This window comes from Chroicocephalus ridibundus, chromosome 2 (genome assembly GCF_963924245.1).
Source record: "Chroicocephalus ridibundus chromosome 2, bChrRid1.1, whole genome shotgun sequence".
Lineage (NCBI taxonomy): Eukaryota > Metazoa > Chordata > Aves > Charadriiformes > Laridae > Chroicocephalus > Chroicocephalus ridibundus.
Window position 1 is genome coordinate 22,684,568 of NC_086285.1, and position 16,153 is coordinate 22,700,720.

A 16,153-nucleotide genomic window follows, 5' to 3' on the forward strand; every position below is an offset into this window, starting at 1 on the left:
GGCTAGCTCTGATAAATTTTGCAAATTACATGGGTCAGTAACTCTCCCATTTATTGAAGACTTCAAATGGAGTAGAAATTTTAAAAATAACAAAATGCTGTTAGCCAGCAAACTCCCGTTAGCAAGTCAGTGAAGTTCACACCTTAAAATTTTCTACTTTGCAAATGGTTGTGTTGAAAACACAGCACATCATTGTTTTTCTTCATTGATGTTGTGATTATAGTGTTCTTTGAGAAATAAAATGTTCAGGTTTGCTGGAAGTCACAATTTAGTTTCAAAATGTTACAGTGAACAAACTTAGAAATGAATCTGAAGGCGAAGCATTCAACCAATTTGGTTGCTGGGTTGGTTTTTTTTAATTTAAAAATTTGCAGATGATGACGCATTTCTGGAACTCCAAAAATGTCTTTGCAAATGGTACCCATACGATACATTTTCTCAGTTCTTTTTCTTATGAGTATGATGATAAACAGATATAGATTTTCAACTAATTATCTCAGGAGCAACTCAAGTATATTATCATTTATTCCTATATAACATATTGTTACACCAAAATATGAATTATTAGATATTTTGTTTACTTACATTATTAAGTTTGCTATCACTGTTTGCTCTTCTTCACTTCTAATGGCGACCAGGTCTCCTCCTATTTCTCTGCAGAAATCTCGGGCTTCAAACCATGTTCTCTTTTGGTTTTCTTCTCTCACAAAAACCTATGGATACAGGTAGAACACTATGTTTACAGCACGTCAAAAATAAATCTCATGACTGCCTCGTATAAGCAAAATAGGAAAATATTCCATTACATATATATAATATGGATTTAAAAGTATGTTAATTGGATGAGCTTACGTATCACTGATAGAGTGATAACTGCAGTGATTTCTGTGAAGAGCTGTGTAAAATCTTGCTACATTTGTGCAATAACGTAGCATTCTCTGAAGTTTAGATGCCCTATCTATTTGATGCGCTTTTGTCTCATGAGTAGGACAACTGGAAAAAAAAATACTTACTCTGAAGCATGAATTAGTGCTACTGCTTGTATCCCAACCCAAGGGACATTTGGAATCAGAATAGTTGTTGGGAGCTAGAGGAAGAGTGATTTTTTCAGCTAGTTTTTTGCAGAGGAATTTTGCCTTTACTTCACAGTTCTGAACATCCCATAGTCCGGCTGCATTTCCAGTCCTTAGGGCAACACAACCGGCTTCATTCCCTTTGTGAGATGTAAAAGAAAATTGAAAAGTGTTTTAAAGTAGTTCCCTTGACATTTTTACGGCTCATGTGATTCATTTACAAAAAACTTCGAAATATTAAGTGTAGTGTCCACTCAAAGGGGGAGCGTTGTAAAAAGAGAAAACCAGCAACCAGAGTCCGTCATCATCTTTCCTCCCCTTTGAAGAGCTTTACAAGTGCATGAACAACCTGCTGCCTGCCTCTTTCCTATGCCACTCACTGCAAAGATTTGGCAGCCCATTGCCCAGGCTGGAAGGGATTTCACCCATTCTGCTCAGTTCGATTTTGCTCTTATAAGCAATGAGGACCCGGAGAAGAAATATTTTCATGGCATCGTAGAAAATCATGGAATCATAGAATCATTTAAGTTGGAAAGGATCTTTAAGATCATCAAGTCCAACCATTAACCTAGTACTGCCAAGTCCACCACTAAACCATGTCCCTAAGTGCCATATCCACATGTCTTTTAAGTACCTCCAGGGATGGTGACTCAACCACTTCCCTGGGCAGCCTGTTCCAATGCTTGATAACCCTTTCAGTGAAGAAATTTTTCCTAATATCCAGTCTAAAACTCCCCTGGAGCAACTTGAGTCCATTTCTTCTTGTTCTATTGCCTGTTACTTGGGAGAAGAGACCGACCCCACCTCACTACAGCCTCCTTTCAGGTAGTTGTAGAGAGCATCAAAGTCTCCCCCGAGCTTTCTTTTCTCCAGACTAAACAACCCAAGTTCCCTCATAAGACTTGCTCTCTAGACCCTTCACCAATTTCATTGCCCTTCTCTGGACACGCTCCAGCACCTCAATGTCTTTTGTATAGTGAGGGGCCCAAAAATGCACACAGTGTTTGAGGTGTGACCTCACCAGTGCCGAGTACATGTATGAAAGACATGACTATTTCAAAGGCAGAATGTTCATATGTGTCATCATGGATGTGTTTTAGCAAAGTTGGGAAACAGTTTAGAATTACAATACAGAAAGTTCCTCAGTAGCATAAATTTACTCCTATGGCAGAGTACCAGGCATTGCCGCGTTCCAGTTTGTGTAGAGAACACCTTCACCAGTCACCCACTTGAACATCCCTGGCTCTTCTGTGTCTGAGAGACCAATCCAAAAATACTTCTCGGAGTTCAGACCAACAAGGCTGGTCAGGTAGGCTTGTTCATACCTAAAATGGCAGGAATCAGATGGGGATTAAGCCTAGCTTTCCCTTCGTCTGCCATTTCTCAGCATCCTAAACTACACAAGACTAGAATGAATGGAGTCACCATTACGTTTCCTTTTATGTGGAAATATGTTGCTTAACTGGGTACCAGATGGACTAGCTTTAATAGTAGGTGAAGCTGTGCTATACTGAAAAACTGCTTCTTACAGAACAGAAGCATCTGTGGTCTGTTCTTTCAGAGGAGAGTACTGGAAAACATCAATGTGTAAAATACATTTAGTTAGAAAAGACATTCTGGATTTATGGATTTTAATTTTTTTTCTCCAGAAGAAGGATATCCTCTTTTTCTAGTTTCACATTTTTTTCCAAAAAGTTCTCACCTGTTTTATAAAACTCCAGTATTATTGCATCAGATATACAGTTTTTAAAACTCTTTTCGTACCTGTCTCCTATACTTGTCAAATAACCACTGCTCCTTTCACAGGTTTTCTTTGCTTCTGAAAATGTTACAGAGGTATGTCCAACTAAGTAGCAGTAAAATCCATGTCTTCCCCAGCCCTGTCAAGTACATGTGAAATATACTTGCAGTAAAAAGAGCATATGTTACAGTGCTTGAACTTCAGTGTATACTCTTAAATCAACATATTTTTAATATAACCTAGTGCAATAATGTATTCATTTGAATTCCAGTGGACTAATGGAAATTAAGCTTAGTAAACATCCAGAAAGAAGAGATTTAATGCATATGAGTCCGCCTTTTTTGACGATTATTAGTAACTGATAAATTTTAACTCATAAAAAATCAGAGGTACACAGAATGGAGGGTGTATTCAGAAGCAGGTGAATAAAACACTTCCTTAGTCAGAACCAAAGAGAGTAGTCTGTGTTATAGTGAGATGCTGACTCAAGTTTCCTGATGTTTCTAGCTAAAAGAACAGTAACTAGAGTAATTAATTGCTGTAACTCATCAGCTCACCTCAAGTCTGACTGAAGAGGCGGCATAAAAACTATTAAAAAGCAAAATTCTCAAAATTACAGCTGAATTCCAAGTCCCTTTTCCCTTCTATACCAGTTCAAGATTCGCTTGTTGCACCCAAGAAAGGTAATAAAATCTGTGTTCAGTATTTGGCTGCTGTCTAATTCCAGGCCTCAGCTCTGTTCCCCATATGGGGTTGTGGGAAATGTTACTAAATATAGAACAGAGGTAAATCGGAAAGTAAAAAAAGAGAAAAAGAGAAGAAAAAAAAGGCGGTAGAATACAATAACTTGTTCAAAACAAATCCACTCATAAAAGCAATTTGATTGGTTTGATTTGGCTTCAGCAGTGAGATTTGTCATAATCTTACATCACGTCACATAGTCCAGAAATGGCTCCCAGTCTCTATTATGTCTTAGATAACCACAGATGGTTGTAGAACAATATAACAAATAGGCAGAAAACCGCAGTAGAGGCTTTAGCCTCTTTCACAGGCAGTTCTGAGAGATAATGGGCCTGACTCATATTGGCCAAAAAAGTTTCAAAATAACTTCATTTTAAATAAGGATATGTAGTGCAAATTATCACCCCGAATTTGATATACAATCACACATGTTAGGGAGGAGAAAAAAAAAAAAAGAGATAGTTTCAATGTCAAGTAGAGCTTGTGAAAACAATGGATTTTGCTAACCAGATTCTTGGTTGCGCTTTCTTCTTACCTTCAGGCAGGCAGGATCAGTCTTTGCTGTCCCAGAACCTCCTTGTAGTGGGTCTGTTCTGCAGATGTAACCCAATTTTCTATCACAGGCACTGTCTGCCCAGTATCCATCCTGAATGCAGTTTGGGAAGAGGTGAAAAATAGTGAGGCAAAACCTGTTTCCTTTAGGAACATTACTGATCATTTTGTTTTAAATATTGCTTCAATGGGACAATAAAGATCTATGCTTTTTAATGAATTCCAAGTATTTGTGCTCAATTTTGAGGTTATATTAAGCTATGCTTGGCATAGAGTTTACACTCACAATCAGATATGAACATTTATCTAGTTGTCTCCAATTTAATTTTAAATTTAATTTAGAACAACCATCTTTCTGAGTGAATAAAGATACCATTCCCTGATTTGTTTCTAAATTAAATTAATTAAAAAAAATAGAAATAGAAGCAAAAATCATATAGTATAGGGCTACACAAATATGGAATGATTCTACCTCTCCTGCCATAATGACACAATCTTCTTGCCCATTGATTGCATGGGTTGGTTCTCCAGGCAACCATTTGGTGTATGTCACGGGAGTCCCATCGCTCCACTCGAAGTACATTGGAGTGCTGAGATCATTCAGACCAATCCACAGCTCATCCACAGCTTCTAACAACAGAAATTCACTTGTTTTAGTACCCAAGTTGAAACAGTCTATAGGAGCAAGGTTTTATGGACGTGAGCTGAAATTGCCATGTTACAATACAAATTCATCAAGATTAAAGACAGAGGAGTTTATTTTAAGGTCCAATTCACATTCTTGTTTCAAGAAGTTAAAAAATGAGATACCAGCAGGAAATGAGATTCCTCAGCTTTATCGGTAAAAGTCCATTACTGTCTGTACAGCTACAAGGTGTCTGAGGCAGATAATCCGCCCAAGTACTGCAGTAACTAGAGCTGTCATTTCCTTAAGTGATTTCATGCAGTGAAAAACAAATGCGCATCAAAATGAAAAGAATGAAAAAGAAAATTAGGAGAGCACTAATGGTTCCTCTTGTGGGTTTTCGGTGGTTTTTTTTTTTTAACCTATATATCTGTGGGCTTCTCTATAAATATTCATCTCAAGCAAATAATTTTCTTTTTTTAAATCTTGTATGGTTCCTAATAATATGGTTCTCCATTTGTACCAAACACTGCCCTGTAGAAATACTCACTGTAGCCAAGCTGAGAGAGTATGAAGCCATGCTCCTCGGGGTTGTGGATACTGGCCAGATTGCCATTGCTCTCATTGCAGGCAATCAGGGCTTCTCTCCATACTCTGGGGTCTCTGTGAACACTGTAACAGTGATCTCCATACGGCAACCATCCTTCTGGGCATTTAACAGGCTCTGCATCCCCTCAAAATCAATAGATAGTTCAAGTTTTTAAGTAGTGCAAACTGAAGTCTAGAAGAACTGCAATTACATTTGAAATCAGTCAACTAACTAATTAGAATTAAAATGGAGTGATGACAGATAAGCAGTGCTTCTATTCATTCCTCATACATGTTAAACATTTTACTCTATTTGCTGTCGCACACTGTACTTTTACAGAAAAAGTACTGCATTTAAACAAAAGAAGAGAATAATGGAGCCAGTGGTAACTGGGTTTCACTAGTGTGAAAGACGCACTTTTGGACAGAGGAATATTTTGGAATGCCATGTGTAGTGTTTTCACCCATTATATTTTGCATATTTCATAAAGGCATTATTAATGCAGCACAAGTAATGCTCTGGACACGTTGCTTTCCGTAATAAGTCTCATTAAATAAATCAGAGAAAAGCGTAATAGAAAAGTGGTCTGAAGGAACTTGTTCTTTTTGCCATCTTTTAGGTTACAGGCAGTCCCCCTGAGGAGGTGGTTTGAGCCTACTGGTGCCATCTTTCCATGACTTCAGTGATAAGCCTCGGTGTTTTCATTAGAATGCACTGCAGGAAGGGTGAGGCATCTCTAACGTTATTTTCACATCCATACAGTCCGTGATACTTTTGTGACAGTGTATGGCTTAGACCACTGCCTCTGGAACCGGGAATAATAACATGAAATAAAAATTGCTTGTGTGGTTACTGGGTTCCAGGAACATTTCCAGTATTTAAATATATTTGGTTAAAGGAATAACAGTATGGTTTGTTCTGTGCCACTCATCAAAGCAGAACAACAAGTGGCAATGCTTTTTTTTTTAAATAGCAAATAGCTGTGAAATTTCATTTTAGTGACACAAATTCTGTCTTTATCAAGGGGTTTTTATTTGCTTGACACACCTGGTGGAAGAATGAAAGGATCCAGCGTGGAGTTTTCCTTTTTACAGATATAGCCAACTTTCAGCTCACATGGCTGGTTTTCCCATTTAGCATCTCTTCTGGGATTTAGTACTGCACAGAGTTTCCCAGGCTCAGGCTCAGGGCTTCCTTCATAGAATAAAGAACAAATTATTTTTATGTAGCACAGGTTTTATGTCAGCAGCTGAAAGAACAATTTTCTTCCAGCCTTTCCAAGTGTCAATTATGGACTCATGACTTCATTGCTACAGTTATTCTTCTACCAGAGATAAGGAAATGTAATTTAAAAGTACCCATCAAAACATTTCTTCAGATGCTCGATGCATAATTCACACTTTCTGCCATATTTGATTGCAGAATAGTGGTCTCAAAAATAAGACATTCCTATAAGTTTTGTGAAAATTGTTGGCTTGCACAGAAGAGAGACTAAACTTCGAGCCTGCACTGACGGAAAGGCTGCAGCAAGTCCTTTTCTTGTTCCCCCCACCTGTTTAATCAGCCTGTGTGTAGGGGTTGGCCATACATCTGCTGAGAAATATCCGCCTTAGGACCAGTAGCAGAATAAATTATGTTGTTGCCCAGTCAGTAGATGCCGGACTGAAGAGTCCAGACATTGGAGGGGTACCTGGTGCTACTACAGTTGCAATGCCGTACACAGACTGTTGGAAATCAGAGTTCATAGTTTTACAGCTCATAAAACATCTAGTTTTATATCCAATTTGTGGTCAGGACCCAGTTATGTTAATAGGACTAAGTAATGAGCTTAAAACACCATGTTACAGTCATGATATGGAGGACATGGTTTGAGCTAATATCTTTGGGCAGGAACACAGTAAGGCAGCATCTTAACATAGGTCATATTTGCACAAGGAATTTTACAGATGTGAAGAGAGAAGAATGTTCTTCAGAGTAAGAACCATCAGCTGCTAACAATAAAAAGAAATTTCAAAACCTGAAAATTAGACTCCTAGCTCTGCACTGTAGAGCTAAACCAAGCTCAGTGAATGAATATTATTTGTTAAAAATATGAGAAAACAGCAAAATGCCACTGATCTGTGGGATACGTTGTCTGGCAGCTGAGTACGGAGTGTTGGGAACCTAGATTGGACAAAGCCTGACAGGGTAAGCTCCCTCTTCATGGGCGCATGTTATATGGCTTCTAGTTTCTAGAGCTGTGTTTAGCAGAACACAAAAACAGTCATATGGAATTCCTAAAATAAAATATAAGGCACATCTTTTGGATGGTCACATCCAAATCACATGTGAAAACAAATTTTCTCGTGTCTGCAATGCCCTTGCGGGGGAGTCTTTCCTTTCTATGTCAGGTTCTGGTCCAGCGGCTTTCAGTGGTGTGCTGGAACAAAGAAGTTCCATTCAGACCCTTTGGAAAGATCCTTTCTGCATGTCTCTGGCAACCTGGCTGCAGGTTTGTTCCTTGCTGCAAGCAGAGCCTCCTCACCTGCCCTCATGCTTCCTGTGTGCCTCTCCTCTGCCTGCCTCTGCAACCAGCCCTCCAGGAGGTTCTCCGGGGCCACGGTCCTTGGGGAATGAGCAGTGTTTTCCTCTTCTCAGAGAGGTCCACAGTGTGATAACTTGCTTTTTCTTTTTCCCTCCCCCCAAAAAGTGTAAGTTATAATAATTTTGCAGTAAACTGTAAATGCGTAGATTAACTCATCATAATAGCCATCATGTGGGGACACAGGAACTCCAACAGTGTGGGCTGCTTGACATGGGAGCTAGCTGCTCTTCTGCTCTGCAAGGCTTAAGGAGTTTGACCAGCTCAGTGGAAGGCAGAAAACCCTCCACCAGACTTGGCAGCTCTGGGCTTTCCCTTCGTCCTCCGTGCCAGATAAAAACAGGTGGCACCTCTGAGACTTGGAGAAGCCCAAAAGATGGAATATGCGTGCATTTATTCAGCATCCAACATTCAGCATTTGCTGCAAACAGCTGTTGCCATGACAATCATTAAGCAACTTTCAAAAATAAGTTGCCAATGCTGCGAACTCTATTTACAGTCTCTCTTGAATGTTAAAGAGGAGACGAGAAAAGGGGAAAAGCATAAAAAGTGAAGGGCTTTGCAAGACTGATGCTCACTGACAGCTGAGTCCTTGCAGGATGCGAGGTCTCATAACCCTTGTGAGATTTGAAAAGATACAGGGGTTTTAACTGACTTGAAGGCATTCCTAGCATGCTGCAGCTCAACTAGTGCTTTTCACTTTATGTAATTCTGATAGGAGGTGAGTTTATTTAACTCCTCTGCTTGAAACTCCTTGTGATATACCCAGTGAAGAAAAGCATCATTTTCAGCTTTTTAATCTGACGTATCTCATAAGCTTTTCAACTCCATTTCCTCGTGATGGTGGGGAATACTACAGGACAGTAATTAATATGCATTCAGCATTCTGGCGGGAAACATTCATTCCAAAAACTTAAAAAAACAATTACTACCTTGTGCCCAGTTAAAGTATCTGAAGGGAATGCCGCCACTCCACTGCCAGCCACTGTTGAGGTTCAGGCTGTTAAGCCCAATCCAGAGAGAGGATCTCTTGCTGTCAATCAAATCTAGGTAACAGAAAGAATTCTAATGAGATCTGTTAGGAAATGCTCTGCATTTTCAAAGTTTGGGGGACGATAATAAATGTCTGCGCAGTGATTTCTAAGTTCAGTACAGAATCCATGTTTGCTGGTAATAAACTCAGGGAGTTTATTCTGTAGTTAAAGAGAATTGTGAAAGACTATTTTGCATATTAGTTTATCTGAATGAAATCTATATTCTACAGTTCTATATAAGCAATAAACTTTGAAAACTGAAACACTGAATATTTATGTTACAAGTTCGCTTTAGTGAGATGCAAATGATACAGGGCCTTAGTTCTGTGCCAGAGTCTACGCAAAAGTCCAGCAAATCTTTAGATTTTTAATAGTGTTATGCATAAAACTTGTATGGTATTTCTGAAAATCTAGTTCATTAGATATATGTGAAGAATACTGATTTCTTAACACAATAGTCATATAATGACTGTATTCTATAATGACTTTCCTTTTTGTAAGGTCCATTTCGGGCACCTTTCTGGTGTTTTCTGATCTTGAGCCAACTTTTAGTTAGTTAGATGGAAATTCTTCATTTTCTTTGCAAAGAATAATAATAATAGAAATAATTTAAAATGGCAAATCCACAACTTACAAAAGTTCCACTGATAAAAAGCTTAATTTACAGTAATTGTGCTATTTCTCTAGCAATACGTATACTATTATTACACTGGCTATTCACTGTAATATGATTAAAGCACTGAAACATTTGTGATCAGTCAAAAAATCTATTAGACACTCTTTTTACAGAGTTTTGCTTATTAGTTCACCTCTGAGATATATTTGTTCATGTATCTCTGTGACACTTAATAATTCTGCATTCTGCTGCTGGCAGCTCTTCCTTGCTTGGTGCCACGTGAGAGCTGACTGGTAGTTTATCTGGTAGTAGGTTCCTGTCAAAGGATCTGCGCTCCAAAATCTGTCATTGTCTGTGTGAGAGAAAGGAGATTTAGTATTGCAGTTTGTTATAAACATCTTACATAAAATGGTATGAGACAATTTAACTGCAAGCTTACTTGTGAAATGAGATTCTGGAGCAAATAAGGCTCAGAACCCCCAGACCCATACTCTTTGTAAAGTAAAAGACTTTGCTATCGACGTTAGCAGAGCTGGGCCTTTCATTCTTTATTTTCAATTTTCCCCTGTCAAATCTAATAATCTCCAGGTGAAAAAAAAATAAAGAGATCAATAAAGCAAACCTGCACCTTGGTCATTATCCACTCTGAAAACCTTTTTAGCAACTCATAGGCTATGCCCCAGTTACTTCTTAGCTGCAATAGAACTGAAATGCAAATATTTCCAATGATGGAAAGTTTGCTCTTCATCATTAATTACATTTCCAATGCTACAGTCCTGGGGAAAAGGGGCTGGAGAGCTGTCTGGTGGAAAAGGAGCTGGGGGTGTTGGTCGACCGCCGGCTGAATATGAGCCAGCAGTGTGCCCAGGTGGCCAGGAAGGCCAACGGCATCCTGGCCTGTATCAGAAACACTGTGACCAACAGGACTAGGGAAGCAATCGTTCCCCTGTGCTCTGCACTGGTGAGACCGCACTTCGAGTTCTGTGTCCAGGTTTGGGCTCGTCACTACAAGAAAGAAACTGATGTGCTGGAGCGTGTCCAGAGAAGGGCAATGAAACTGGTGAAGGGTCTAGAGAGCAAGTCTTGTGAGGAACAGCTGAGGGAGCTGGGGTTGTTTAGCCTGGAGAAAAGGAGGCTGAGGGGAGACCTTATCGCTCTCTACAACTACCTGAAAGGAGGTTGTAGCGAGGTGGGGTCGGTCTCCTCTCCCAAGTAACAGGCAATAGAACAAGAGGAAATGGCCTCAAGTTGCACCAGAGGAGGTTTAGACTGGATTTTAGGAAAAAATTTCTTCGCTGAAAGGGTTATCAAGCATTGGAACAGGCTGCCCAGGGAAGTGGTTGAGTCACCATTCCTGGAGGTATTTAAAAGACGTGTAGATGTGGCACTTAGGGACATGGTTTAGTGGTGGACTTGGCAGTGCTAGGTTAACAGTTGGACTTGATGATCTTAAAAATCCTTTCCAACTTAAATGATTCTTTGATTCTATGATTTTTTTAAACTGTATTTCTTATTTCTAGTCTGCATGTGTTTTAGGTAATTGGAATTTAGAAATTGTCTTGTGAGAGCCCACTGTTAACAAAATTATTCCCTGGGCAAGTGCTAATAAGCTGTGATTACAACTTCGCCTAGCTTTCTATTTGTTGAGGAAAAGATATTGAATTTCTTGAATGATTCATTAGATGAAATGTTTTCTATTTTTATTGTGTGTGTTTATTGCTGTTTCACTTCAGATTTTTAATATACTTTTAAAATTGTAGATTCAGTTGTTAATGATAGTGTCTCAACAATTTTATAATGCCAAATACTTCATGTTTGCCAGTTTCTAAAGTGAGGATGTTCTGGGATTTTTCAAGCTGCTACGTGCAATATTACACCATGAAATAATTTTCAGTATTATTAGTGAAAATGATGGTGGTGGTTGGTAGTTGATAACGAGTTGAACCTGGTTTCCCTGTGCAATACTCCTATCAAAATGTCGAATAGTGAGTCTGTGGTACAGCACTTAAAAATTAGGTCTGAGGTAGCATTTTTAATACCTTCATTAACACCGTATTTCAGTGTCCTTCATCCTGCACTCAGATGCACATACATTTATTTGTTCAGATAACACTATCCTGTCATGTTATCTGAAAAATTACGAGGGAAGGACTAACAATGCTGCTATTTCAGTAAGACCTTTGAGCCAATCTTCTTATATTATGTCTTTCAGAAAACAAACTACATCCTCCCATGCCTGTAGACCAATCTTATTAGACAGAACAGGGATTTGCATGGGTAGAAGAGGTTGTACTACTGTTACCACAAATAGCAACGAGGCAAGGAGAATTAGGCTGTGAGCATCATCTCAATTGATGGTTTTATGCTGAACGCAGTCATATTTAAAGTGTACTGGTCTTTTCCTGGGTGGTAGCTACTGATGGATGCACCCAGACAACTATCAGCCTAACTGTAGACTCATTTTTGTTTCTTCTGTAAGGAATGTTATGGCATGGCAGAGACATTTTTGAGTAAAATAAAGTCATTACAAGTTTTCTCCCTTCTGCATTAGTAACAGCTTCTCCGTATTGATGTATTAACCTAACAGTGTTGTGTTATAGCATCTATGTCAGCATTTGGGACTTACAGCCAGTCGGACAGAACCCATACAAATGGTCCGTGTCGAAGTCGGGGGTGGTTGCACACCAGAGCAAGCCGTCTGACCTGCCGGCAGCCGTGCACCCGGCGTGCCATTTACCGCTCAGCCGGAAGGGGAAGGCACATGGAGCTCCATTGGCATTTCCTAACAGTGTAAACAGATCTGAGGAGGCAAAAGAGAAATGGTAATACAGGTACAGGAATCTGTGAGACCTACGTATCTGTACACTCCATACGGGTACGTGGAGAAAACGATTACAAGTGTCACACCAGTGTGACTGGGGACCTGCTGTCACCAACAGTGTCTTCCAAGGAATTTCTAGGTAGGTCTTGCCATTTACCATTTACTTATGGTATTGCCAGCTGTAATGGTTCAAAATAGAGCAGTTTCATATTGTAGCCAAGAACCATGAAAAAACTGTAGTGATTTTTGTCTCATTTATTTATAAATAATTTTCTAAAAATAGCATTATTTGGTTTTTCATGTAACTTCCTGTCATTCACTAAAAATAAATCATTGATTTAGCTCTTATAAAGTTGCAGGTTTTTTTGTCATCTGAAATCTTGTAGAGGAACTGAATGGTAGCATGCATGGAATTATTTCCTTATATTCACTATAGGAGTATTAAACTCAAAGATTTTTGCCTTTAATACAACAATGCTAATCCAACTTCACTAGTACTAGTATACAGTTAAATAAAGCACTCTGATTAAAGTTAACAATTAAAACCAGCCTAGATCTACCTTTTGCTTTAAAAATAAAGAAAAAAAATTGCACATTTTGCATCTAATTTATTCTCTCTGAAGCTAAGCACCTGTACGTCTCCAGAATGGAAGAACACAGGCCTGACTATGTGAATGAATCATGTTCCACTCCAGTATTGCCAGAGGTGGAACAGCTGATTTGGTTGAACAGCTGACTAAGGGCAGCAGAAGTCAAAGGACCCTATCCTTGAGGCAAACAGGTGAGTTCAAGACACTGTCAGGATTAACCTTTAAACTTTACCTTCATGGCCTTTAGAACACAAGTCATCCATGGTTCCGTAGATCTTCCATTTATTCATCGTCGCTGATCCTGTGTTCAGCATGATACTGTCTTCTTTCCTTTTGCCAGCGCTGAGGAATAAGTCCTCCCCTTGGATTGCCAAGGTTGCATTTCTGCACTCCCATTTCTGGAATTCACTTTTCTTGTTGCAGGGGTACAAAGAAATTTTAGCCTGATTTTGCTTGTAGGGCACTCCCAAACATTGTGCAAATGCCATGCTCATCACCTGGTGATCAGACACCCACCTGAATTTTTGTAACTCAGTGTTTTTGTTGCAAGCAGCTGTTGTGACTGCGTGAGAACTCTGAGCAATTAAACAGAGCTTAGTATCCGCATTGTGGATTAAAAATATTTCATTGTCTGTAAAACAAAATAATCAGAATTAAGGTATTTATGGTGAGCACGTGATGAGGGGAGCTTGTGAGGAAAGAGACACGCTGTTGATTCTATGCTGATCTGACTCATACCAGGAGACTAAATCTGAGTCACTTTTGCAAAGATCAAAGAGCATTTTCAAGACTTTTATTTTCTTCTGGGAGGAAAAATAACTGCAGTTCGTGTAAATACAATACAGAGGAATAAGAGCACATAAAATACATTATGACAGCTTCAAAAATTATATCACTATAATGGAATTTTCATTACTCTAGTAGATTTTATTCTCTAAATCCCTCCTGAAATACACATTTCTTTCAAGATTTCCAAAAGAGACCTTCCTGAAGATTTGGATGCTTGCCGTCACTTCATGCATTATAGATTTAGCTCACGTTGCATACGTCTCCACAGGGTTGCATTTGTACTTAACACAGTTAGTGAGCGAGCCTTCTGTGACTCTTGCTCCTTCTGTAATTGGCATGTTTGGTTATGGTTTGGGGTTTTTTTAGGATGAAAAACTGTGGAACAGTGACTTGTTACCTTGCCTTGTTACAGTATCCTCTCATTAGTACATCTATCATAAGAAGTCAGCATAATGCACGCAATCAAATTATAAACCTCACAAGAACCAACACTGGGCAGTATATAAAGGTACTATAGGTGTGTGCCTGTGCATTGTTATGGAAAGACCATACGTGAGTGCTAAAGAAGCTAGCTAACGCTCCCAAAGGATCATAGGCATCCTAATTTAGTAATCCATCAAGACAAGTAGGCCCTGCTGGGAAGGGCAGCCCCGCACCTGGAAACAGAGATGTAGCATCGCTTCCGTATCCAGCTGAGAGAATAACCACAAAAGGGACAGTGAGATACCCTTCCAAACACTAAAGTAAATATGTAGGACAAGGGTAGGATGTTAGGGCACAGCCAGTGTTGAGTAGTGAACAGAACAGAAAGCGTCTGGGAAAGTCTGGGAAGCTATGGCAGGAAGAATAGTTCTTGTTAGGATATCTGTATTTAATGCTTGAGCTCTCCCAAGAAGGCCTTGTGTTTGACCAGCTTAGTAATCTATGGAAGTTTCACTTCTTCAGATCTAAATTGGGAGCTAAGACCTAGTTTCTTCTTCTCTTGTCCATTTAGACAGGAAGTTTTAAATCTTATTAAATCTTTTATTTCTTACTGCTAACTAAATAAGTGTGTCATGTAGTGCCCTAAGTTTCAGCTACTGCCCCTCGTAGTATTTTTGGGTCTAATAATAGGAGTTCTCGTTGGACACTGTGAGGCTCGTGCTTGGGCTGTCATGTGGGTTTGAGTCCCAGCTTGCAGAGCAGAGGGGAGGCCCCCTTCTTTCACAGGCTAGTGCTGGCACAGCTCACGCGGCACAGCGTCTGCTTTTGGAAGCTGTGATTTGTACCCCGCTCCTCCACAAATCTAATGAATTGAAAGTCAAAGGAAAAACGTCCTTGAACCTTATCACCGTCTTTACATCAAAAGGGAGCTGTGATCAGAGCCTTAACTGTTCCTCTCATCCTTACCCTGAAAGATGTAGTGGTTGTTCCAGGGCTGTCCTTGACTCTGATCTTTTTAATATGTTTTTCACTGGCGTCTGCACAGCCACAGTATTGCACCTCACATCAGTCCACCAGCTCCATCTCGTCCCACACAACATCATACTAAGGCTGGGACATACACGTACAGCACCCTATTTAATTCCTTTCTCTTTTTCATTTTTCATACCTCAGTCACATATACAGACAAGGACTGTGGAGCACACTGTGAAGTCCATCTACTTCACAGAGCAGACATAACCAAAAATTAAGTAGTATCCAAAAGGAAATCTTTATTCGCGTACATGACTGTGTCCTGACTTCTGATTCACAGCTTTACCCCATCTTCAATCTTCCCCTCTTTTTAAAGGTGAACAAGTATCTCTGTATTTGCATATTTTTTAAACTTCTGTGGACCACTCCAGCTAGGATTAATATGAAATGCAGGGCAGCCAAGCTGCGTTAAAATCTTAAAAGAGCCTGAGAAACGAGCAAGACAACAAAAACGCCCCACTTTCACATCCACTTTTGCCAGGGATAAAAAACAAAGACTCACCGAGTGTCTGAAAAGCGGTGTGAACGAAAGAGAGGAAAACTAAGACTGTAGAAAAAGTCAGGTGTTTCATTTCTTTCTTCTTATTCACAAAGAGATGAGCTGAAATTAATTGCTGCAGAAGTCCTTAAGGAACCAGTTGGCGCTGGCTCCTTCTCCGTTTTGGAGAGTTTTAGTTGAAAGAGAAAACTCCAGGCTCTAAATAAGGAAATATCCTGTCACATGAGGTATTTTGAATCTATAAATAATTACAAAATTCAAACTTTGCCTCTGAAAGTGAAGTTTCCTTTGCCTTTAAATGCAAGTGGCAGAGTTTGAGCAGCTCAACATCATTCCAATGATAAATTATTTTTAACTTTCTTTGTTCTGCTCTGGGATTGTAAAGTCCTGACCCTCAAAAACAAAGAAGCAGGGAGAGCAACTTTAGATGGAGGTACTTTAAATCTC

The 16,153-nt window shown here is 39.5% G+C and overlaps 1 protein-coding gene across 3 annotated transcripts in view; it reads right to left on the bottom strand.

Moving 5' to 3' along the window:
• Nucleotides 1-15,888, bottom strand: part of LOC134511161 (macrophage mannose receptor 1-like) — a 33,874-nt gene extending 17,986 nt beyond the window's left edge. For 2 of the 3 annotated variants that reach the window (XM_063324722.1, XM_063324720.1), the window contains exons 1-13: nucleotides 15,710-15,888; nucleotides 13,196-13,594; nucleotides 12,179-12,352; nucleotides 9,746-9,904; nucleotides 8,835-8,948; nucleotides 6,369-6,515; nucleotides 5,283-5,465; nucleotides 4,580-4,737; nucleotides 4,091-4,201; nucleotides 2,838-2,953; nucleotides 2,250-2,398; nucleotides 1,014-1,213; nucleotides 586-713 (exon numbers count right to left, since the gene is read on the bottom strand). In XM_063324722.1, coding sequence (XP_063180792.1) covers nucleotides 586-713; nucleotides 1,014-1,213; nucleotides 2,250-2,398; nucleotides 2,838-2,953; nucleotides 4,091-4,201; nucleotides 4,580-4,737; nucleotides 5,283-5,465; nucleotides 6,369-6,515; nucleotides 8,835-8,948; nucleotides 9,746-9,904; nucleotides 12,179-12,352; nucleotides 13,196-13,594; nucleotides 15,710-15,779 — 2,108 coding nt within the window. In that variant the 5' untranslated portion in view covers nucleotides 15,780-15,888. The remainder of the gene's footprint in view (nucleotides 1-585; nucleotides 714-1,013; nucleotides 1,214-2,249; nucleotides 2,399-2,837; nucleotides 2,954-4,090; nucleotides 4,202-4,579; nucleotides 4,738-5,282; nucleotides 5,466-6,368; nucleotides 6,516-8,834; nucleotides 8,949-9,745; nucleotides 9,905-12,178; nucleotides 12,353-13,195; nucleotides 13,595-15,709) is intronic. The other variant, XM_063324721.1, reaches the window with a different exon arrangement.
• Between the last annotated feature and the right edge of the window lie 265 nt (nucleotides 15,889-16,153).